The sequence below is a fragment of the Gymnodraco acuticeps genome, unplaced genomic scaffold, assembly GCF_902827175.1.
Source record: "Gymnodraco acuticeps unplaced genomic scaffold, fGymAcu1.1, whole genome shotgun sequence".
Taxonomy (NCBI): domain Eukaryota; kingdom Metazoa; phylum Chordata; class Actinopteri; order Perciformes; family Bathydraconidae; genus Gymnodraco; species Gymnodraco acuticeps.
This window is the reverse complement of record NW_022989861.1, coordinates 847542-856604: the sequence shown is the minus strand read 5'-3', so window position 1 is coordinate 856604 and position 9063 is coordinate 847542. Positions and strand designations below refer to the sequence as shown.

Genomic DNA, 9063 nt, shown 5'->3' with positions numbered 1-9063 from the left:
GTTGGGTCAGACAGTCATGGATGTATATTCAGATATGAGTCAAATAACAGAGTCAGTAAAATAATACAAATGACATGGCCATTTATCTGTTAAAATAATTAGTACCGTTAACTATTGGATTGCCAGAAATCTAATCTGAATACTTTGGAATACATTTTAATTAGGCCTATTTCAAATTCAGACATTGCAACTTAAAATAAAATAAAGGGTTTAACCACAAACATTTGAGATCTGGAAGTATTATTTTATATATTAGGAAATTCAGTTGATCAAATTACTCTCCCAAAACCTACTGGCATCACTACAGGTGGGCTACAATATAACATGTTTTTAGTTGAAAGTGCAGACATAAATTACTTTATTTTTAATGTTTTATCTCACTTTTAAAGACATACGACCACACTATAAAGTCATAACCAGTCTACAGTCATAGCCCTTTATATATACAGCCCATATCATAGCCATATAGTGTCTATGAATAGCCCATAAATTCCACCACAGAAAGAATACCAAGAGTATTTAGTGACATCTGGTGGCTAACCTGTGGCCAACACTCACATGAGAAAGTAATTCTACCACTTTAATATCATTACCATCTTCCAAATGATTCTACAAACAATTAACCCTCCTGAGGGAAAATATAACAGACGTCCCTTTTACCCAGGTAAACACAGTTCCTAGTATTACACGTAGCCTACATGCAGTGGCGGTTCTAGACCAATTTGACTGGGGGGGGCCACTGGGGGGCCAGTTATTTTCTGAGGGGGGCACAATAAATGCAGGACGAAAAAGAGAACTAGACAGTATGAAGTAATTGCGCATAAGAAAAAAATGCAATACAGTTATTGGTATTTGTTTCAGTACACTTATTTATTTCAGATAGATCTTATAGTTATTACTGTTAGCTTCAGCTTAAGTTATAGTGCAATGTTTGCACTAACACCATATTTATATAAAAATAAAGGCAATGAACAGTTACATCTCTACTTTACATAAGGGTGTCTGCACAATCTCACATTACAGAAACAAAATCCTGCGGTTTTTGGCAAACCGAGTACCAGAAAATATACATTTAAAAAAAAAATAATGTTTCATTGTTAGGGGGGCCACCGGGGGGTCAGAGGTCAGTGTTAGGGGGACACTGCCCCCCCCCCCATAGAACCGCCCCTGCCTACATGAAACACACAATGACACACCATGTACATTGTTCTGAAAAAACTAAACTTAATATGATAATTAACTCAGACAATTATTTTAAATAGAAGCTGTCTCTCTAAATTAACAGAGGACAGTTAATTATTGTGTCAACTATAGCCACCTCACCACTGACAGCACCCAACACCTGTTGATAATATTAACCTCTACTATAAAGAAAGCTAATTGTGAATTTTACTTAGTTGAACTTAAAAATAAACTAATTTAATAATTAATGTACAAACGTAATGTTATATTGTACATAAAAAGGCTATGCTACCCAGAGGCGACTTTGAAACCAGCTGATTTATTTAATGTTAATGTACTCTATGTTTTTATTATTATACAATTATAAATACAAATATGTATTATGTATGCTCTTAATATAGTACAGTTAATTTTTGACTTGTACATTATTTAGTACAAGGAGGATAAAAAGAAAAAAATACACCCCTGATTGGAAGTCGGAGCACACGTCATCAGTGCGCGACGCAGCGTGTCAAAGGACTGTGAAGGACGCCGACTAGAAGCTTGTGATGAAATAAGTCTAATATAAAGGTTGGTTTATTATTACTCTCAAACTGTATTATATTGCAAGTTGACATGGGTTAAGGGGCACATTTTGGTGTGGTTTAATACAACAGAAATTAAAAGGAAGGTGTATTTATGGAGCTAGGTTAACCTCAGGCTAAGCTAGCGATTGCTAATGTTTATTTGGTAAGGTTACTGCAAAGTAACTGACAGTTTATCCACAATTGAGCCATTTAAAATATAGAAGGTAATACTATTTTGGTGACCAGTAACCGTTTGAATCCTCATGGTTTAGTTCAGCATTAATGGGTTAAAAACAGGAGTACTTTGAAGCTAATGTTGCACGCCAGTTAGTGGGACAAACAGATGAACTGAAGCGACAAACTACCAGCTGATAAACCTGCCCTCTGCTCCACAGATCTGTCAGGAGGACGCTGTTATGATGGCGCTGTCGTGTCTAACCCGAGCCCTGCGGTCCATGACTCTCTCCCAGCCTGCCCTGCTTTCCTCGCAGGTAAACATCCCCTGCCTGTTCTTCATACCAGAGATCTGATCCCCCATCACAACCACCAGACAATCAATATCGCTTTCTACTGTTTACAGGGAGTTGCACAGACAAAGCTGGCACCTCATCTGACTGGTGTAGTCCTAAACCAGTGCAGAGGCTTCCTCACCACAGCCTCTCTGAAGCAGAACAAGACACAATGGAAGCTGAGGGAGAAGTATACAATCAAACCTATTGGCATGAAGAAGACCGGAGGCAGAGATTACACAGGTAGAGACTGAGGAGGACAAGGTTAAAGTTGGGAGCACATGTGCAGTTTTGTATTTGCCCTATATTGTGTTTTCACTGATAGATTACAAGTTGTAAACAGAGATTAAAAACTGTATTTTAGTGTCTAGTCAAGGTCTAAATGGGATAAGCGCAGGCGGTAAAAAAGAAACTGCCCTTTTCCTGTTTTTACAAATGGAAGGAAGTCTTACAATTTGGTACAGAGTTTAAATCCATTTTCAAACTTTATGTGCAAGTCTAGTCCAGGTTTGATTAGACTAAGTAACGTTTTTGTAAATGTGTAATAGGTTATCTACAGAGGTAAAAATGTAATTGTCCTTAAGGATAAGAAAATATTCCCATTTCCTGAAAAGGGTTAAAATGAACAAAACGAGCTATTTGCAAATGTCACTCTGGGTCTCAAGACATTTTGATTGACAGTATTTTAATTATTGAACGTTTTCGCAAATGTACAACCCAAATGTCTAGTCTAGTAAACAAGTAAGAAATTAGCAGAATAACTGATAATGAATAGTTGTGAAAAAGGGTGTAGTTGCAGGCAGTGCCGCCGCTCCATATACGCAGAACACGTGCAGTGCGTAGGGCGGGCCTCTACTATTTAGCGCATTTAAAAAAATCTTGCGTAGGGCCCCAATTTGGCCAAGGGCAGCACTGTTTGAAATGAGCACCAGTTTAACTGTTTTGCTTTGAGAAGCCTGATGGTAACATCCTCCTCCTGTTTAACCTGGGGTATAGGCCTGACATTATTCAGTGATATATTTGCTTTGACAAAAGCCTGTTCTGACTCGAGCCAGGTGTGAAGAGTTGTTCACCTTTTTCTTTCCGCGTTACAGGAAAGGTACGAACACATGGCATTGGTGGAGGCCACAAACAGAGGTACCGGATGATAGACTTCCAGCGGCTGCGCTATGAACCAACCAAAGTGGACCAGCCCTTTGACGAGAAGGTGGTTGAAGTGCGGTACGACCCATGCAGGTGAGATCAGCTCTCACCTCACAGGACTTTTGATTCTAAAGACAGAGTTGTATCCTCATGATCTGTTCCTCAGGTCTGCTAATATCGCCATGGTAGCTGGAGGCAGCCGCATGAGATGGATCATCGCCACAGAGAACATGCAGCCTGGAGACGTTATTAAAACGTCTGCAGTTATCGGACGCATGGCAGGTAAAAAGATCGTCTAACCTTGCCTCAAGATCTGTATTTCACACAACATTGTACTAAATATTTTTACTTTGCAGTCTCTGCCAATGAGGGCGATGCGTACCCGCTGGGGGCTCTTCCTGTGGGGTCGCTGGTGAACAACCTGGAGATACAACCAGGGAAAGGATCCGAGTACATTCGTGCAGCAGGTAGTTACTCTTTAGGCTCTTGCTTATGATTCTGAACAGTTAAACACTTTTTTCAATTCATTTGTCTTCAAAATGTCATAAGGTTGTGAAGTATTCATCAATTCAGTTAAGGCCAAATACTCTTCAGTCATGGACAATCAAACTCAATTTAACACAACACCACATATTTCATGTGATATATCAATAGTGTGTCTACTTTATCTCCATAAAAGATCATTACAAAGAATGACCCATACAGCTTCTAGAGAAAGACAACTTAAATAAAAGCTGAAAAATATTAATTTATTGGCTTTAATTTGAGAAAAATCCCTTTCTAAATACACACCCTACAGACCTAATATAAAATATGTGGAGTTGTAAGAATATAAAAGTGTTTTTGCGGTTTATTGATTAATTTAATGCAATCTGAGTGCCTCGGTCGTTTGTAACAACGTTATAGTTGCTGTAAAATGTGGTGACTCATGATATCTAACCTGGATGTATTTTTGCTTTTCAGGCACAAGTGGCGTTTTGCTCCGTAAAGTCAATGGAACTGCAATCATTCAGCTCCCTTCGAAGCAGCAGGTCCAGGTGAAGTATCCATATTTAAAATAGTCCCCTGTTGTTTTCAAACTATGATCTGCTCTGAATGTTTTTCATCTGGACACACACAGGTGTTGGAGACCTGCATGGTCACAGTGGGACGCGTCTCAAACATCGACCACAACAAACGGATCATTGGTAAAGCCGGGCGCAACCGCTGGCTCGGCATCCGTCCCTCGAGTGGTTTGTGGCAGAGGAAGGGGGGCTGGGCGGGACGCAAGATCAAACCCCTGCCTCCCATGAAGGTCTACGTCAACCTGCCCTCCATCTCTGCGAGCTAACACACTGGACATTTGCTGGATTTGAGATGGTTGTCTCTTGTTATATTAAATCAGGTTGTTTGTTGGAAGAGAAAGTATGAATAAAGACAAGCTCTTTGTACAGAAGATTACAAATTTTAATAAACACAACTGCTTGTGGGAGCATGGAAAGAAACAAAACAATATAAAAATCCAAAACATATTTACATCTATAGTAAAACATGCAGAGTAATCCATATATTTTTTTAGTGGTAAATTAAAAAATACTGTCATGTCATTTAAAATAGGGTTTGTGCAAAGACACTGGGTGGCATTTCAAGTAACAGGAGCAATGAGATGGCATTTAAACAAACACTGATGTTAGTTTGTTACTGTGCTAAAGGATGCCTGCTCATTGATCCAGTCTATTAAAAACACCCCCATGCTACCTCTAGAATTAGGGCAAAAAGAAGCGAAAACTCGAGGTCAAATACATTGAAATACACTCGTCGTTATGCCTGTTTAATATTTCAAAGACTAACATGACACATTTCCTCTAACACTTCACAGTCTGATGTTTCATACTGTAAGGGCCAGTTGGTGTCCCGACTCAAAGAAGATTAGTGAAGCCTTCAGAAAGCAGGAGACAGGGAAACTTGACTGATTAGTCCCAGGCAGACGCGCATGGTGGTAGCTGCTGAATAAGCGTTTCAACATCAAGTGGCAAAGTAACAGACGGCCAGAAAGGGTTATCAAGACCTCGTAGGACGCTTAAACCCATAACAAACACAACATCCCTATGGAAAAGGTTCATTTTGAAAACTAAAACGGCCTCTTGACTAAAGGTAGTGGTTTTACAATTCAAATATAAGACGTCACCTCAAACAAAGTGTGTCCCAATTTGAGCTAAAATATGTAGAAAACCACATGAAAGTGCATTACAAAGTGAGGGAAATGTATGAGAGTAGTAATAGTGTTTGTATTGTACAAGTCAACTTCATAGTTATGAGTTCTGGAAATATATATTTGGCATTTATGTTAAGAGATAAAGGTAAGCTATTTGTGCTTTTCAATTTAGTGGATAGTAGGGGGGAATTCACAATAATACATCTTGTATATATGTATATACATTACTAAGAAAAGCCAGCCAATCAAAGTCTTCACTTTATAAAAAAAAGCAACAACTACCTCATACAGAAGGCCCTTTGTCCAAAGGTTTCCTATTGCAAAAGTTTCACGTAACACTATTCAGGGAGTACCATCGAAACACATAGCACACCAACACAGACACACAGGCAGTGACTCGGACGTCTGGCAAGGCTCCATACACCTTTCATCAGATTTAAAGTAATTCAATACTTGTATTGCGCTCGACCCTGCTGTCAAAGCAAGTCACACTCCTCAGTCATTTTACCCATACCTGTCCAACCTAGCAGTATGTTTGAGACGCTATAATAAAGGACACAGCAGTAATTGCTTGGTTAGGATGTGTACACGCTTTGCAAATGCTTAATGGGGCTAAATGTGGAGTACTAACTGGTTTATTATCTCAGTAATCTAAATACTGATCTCCACAGGGACCATGAATACATTTAATGTACTATTTTAGTTTCATACTGTGAAGTTTGGACTAACCAAGAACTCTGGTGGCCACACTGTAAAACAAACTCGACTTTGGCACATCACTGCACGTCTGGAGAGATTTGCTAAGTATCCGCAGGTCTGTGAGACGTCCACTCAGGTAAGCCTGAACATAAAGGGGGAACGGAAAAACAATCCGACAGTTCATACAGTCACGACTAAATTTGGCATTCAGCTGTTGATAGTTGAAATATGTACTGCTGCGTCATGTGACCCTGCTTCTAAGTGGGTGTGACAGTCTGGATGTTAGTGTTTGCTTACACATTCTTACAAATGCTCTATAGCTACATTCATTATAGCTACCTTCAAAAAATTCCTTGTTTTAGGTACAGTGTGCCCTAAGAGCAATGAGGCAAAACAGATCTTTCTGTTCCTTTCTATAAAAGTAGTGAGAAAGTAAAGGGACGAGTAAGAAAACGGAGTTTCGAAGAGAAGGATTCCATCTAGATTCACAGCAATATTCCAACTTTCAACAACAAACACGGCCTCAAACGATCTCACGCACGCCACTGCACGTCACCGCCACACTCCTCCATTGCGTATAGAGTAACAATAAATGTAGGATTTCACAGAAATAATAAAATGTTAACAAAAACAAAGTGCAAACACAGCTGCCATTATCGAAATGTGGCAAATTGTCATAAAACCTCAAAATACCTCCGAGGCGGTAGCACAAATCTTACAAAATAGTACTTGTTCTTTTCGCAGTGTGTAAAAAACAACAACAACACCCAAACAACGTCAACATCAAAAACATCCAATTGACAACATGAAGGTTGTGTATTAAACACGTGGTTGTGAGACAGTAAGATTTCCACAGGAAAACTATTACTGCCGGCCCGTCGGCCTTTCCTCTGATTCTCTGCATCCTCTCAGGGAGACAAGTGCAGCAGAGAGTCTGGTGGAGTGGGGGGGCGGCCGGGGTCACACAGGCTTAGTGTACCCGAAGATCCCCACCGGGAAGTGCTTTACGTGGCTCGGCCACTGGGCAGCGAGCTGGAAAAACTTCACGTCGTTCCACTCCACTCCATCGATAGTGACTGAGGACGAGGAAGCAAGGATTAATGCACGAAGAAGATAAGACTTTCAATATTTCAGGATGGACGCTCTGGAATTTGTATGTCAAAGAACAGATGAGTCTACGGGTTATAATAAGAATTTCTTCTGTTGAGGTTTTCAAGTGGTCTGATTTTATGACGTCACAGAGACATTTTTTAAATCCTCAATTTGAATACACTGATTCATTGAGTTCTATTCTTCTTAATTAATATACCTAATCAGAGCCATTAACATAGATACATTTATGACATGTTGAAAGAGCACAGAATGAAACGCAGATACATATTGTTTGTAACAACTCAAGTCATTTACTATAATAGCGTTAGAGCAGAGAATGCAGAATATTTAAATATACAAGATATGTTTTGTAAATTATAAAAATATACCTTTTATTTAATGAAATGTCACCAATTATTGGACACAACCCTCCACAGCCACCTCGAATGTAATCTACAAAAAGCCTAACACTAATAATACAAGTGTATCCTAATCTTTATCGGCAACTGTGCAGAAATACCAGGCTTAAACAAATGAAATAAACTTTAAACTATTTGATACAGCTCTAAACACTTTGTTTACGCAACTGTTAAAAAGTAAATGTTATTGAAGGTCCCCCCTTCTCCAGCAGAGGGCGCTGCAGCCTCAGCTGCGTGAACAGAGCAGTCTTACCTCTCAGCATGGTGTGCTGGTGCTTGGCTGTGCAGATCAGTCTGCTGATGCCGTCTATCACCTGGCTCTTAGAGTCCAGATCCTTCTCCTTGGGCTTCTTGCTGAGAAATATCACTGGAGAAAAAGAAATGAAGACATAAAAACATATTTTCTTTATCTTATTGTGTTACTTGTGTACTGTTTTACACAGTTTTACGAATAGAAAGTGTGTTTGCAGGTCTCAGGGAGTACTAATGCACATGTTTTTTCTCTTTATTTTTATGACTTTAATCTTGTTGATTCCAATTTATGTCTAGGAACATTACCAGCTCCCCTGGCTCCGTAACCCTTTCCGATGTTTTCATTAACATTGATTTATAAGCGTGTTTTCCAAGGCGTACCTTTCTTGTTCTTCTCCTTGGTGACTACAGTCATGGCCATGCTGGGTGGGGGGGTGAGTTCCCCCCCGCAGGGCAGGCGGCTGACTTGCAGAGAGCGGAAGTTACTCTTCAGCGTGTTCTTCAGTCCAACATCCCTCTTCTCCCCCTCCTTCTTCTTCTCTGGGCCCTGCCACGTCCAGTAGTCCACCTGTAGCCCCATCACCTCACTGCCAAAGCACGGAGAGCTGCAGCAGGGACAGGCGGGTCAGAGACACTACCACTGAGAAACAATAATGTGTGTGTTTGTGTGTTTCATACCCAGCTCCAGAGAGTGCGGTGGACACAGAGGGAGACTGAGGGGGGGTGCCGCCGATTTCCTTCCCATACGGACCAGCCGATGGGGGCGTTGGGGAGCCCAGGATGCTTGTGTTGACCCCCATCGCATCATCTGAATCCACTGCACATTGGGGGGGGAAAAAGTGTCTTACATAAAGCTTTAAAGTAACACTTTAAAAGTCACCTATTATGAATGAAACATCCACTTTTTCATGTCTTATATACATAAACACGTGTCTCCTCTGTGTTAAGAGATCTGAAAGTTTCAGGCAAAAGATTCTCTCACTTTTGGTCCCGATCCATTTATATAA

At 40.2% G+C, this 9063-nt stretch overlaps 2 protein-coding genes across 3 annotated transcripts in view; one reads left to right on the top strand and one right to left on the bottom strand.

Annotated features, from left to right (window-relative positions):
* Window positions 1–1649: 1649 nt before the first annotated feature.
* Window positions 1650–4835, top strand: mrpl2 (mitochondrial ribosomal protein L2). The gene is made up of 8 exons (XM_034240629.1): window positions 1650–1752; window positions 2144–2239; window positions 2329–2500; window positions 3352–3493; window positions 3567–3682; window positions 3757–3867; window positions 4364–4437; window positions 4521–4835. The coding sequence occupies exons 2-8, from the start codon at window positions 2165–2167 to the stop codon at window positions 4728–4730; spliced, it is 900 nt and encodes a 299-aa protein (XP_034096520.1). The 5' UTR covers window positions 1650–1752; window positions 2144–2164; the 3' UTR covers window positions 4731–4835.
* Window positions 4836–5189: 354 nt separating this feature from the next.
* The window catches only part of LOC117562730 (phosphofurin acidic cluster sorting protein 2-like), a 60195-nt gene continuing 56321 nt past the window's right edge, over window positions 5190–9063 (bottom strand). For both annotated transcript variants that reach the window (XM_034240616.1, XM_034240617.1), the window contains 4 exons: window positions 8735–8873; window positions 8438–8661; window positions 8058–8171; window positions 5190–7369 (listed from right to left, as the gene is read on the bottom strand). In XM_034240616.1, the coding sequence (XP_034096507.1) occupies window positions 7254–7369; window positions 8058–8171; window positions 8438–8661; window positions 8735–8873 (593 nt within the window). In that variant the 3' untranslated portion in view covers window positions 5190–7253. The remainder of the gene's footprint in view (window positions 7370–8057; window positions 8172–8437; window positions 8662–8734; window positions 8874–9063) is intronic.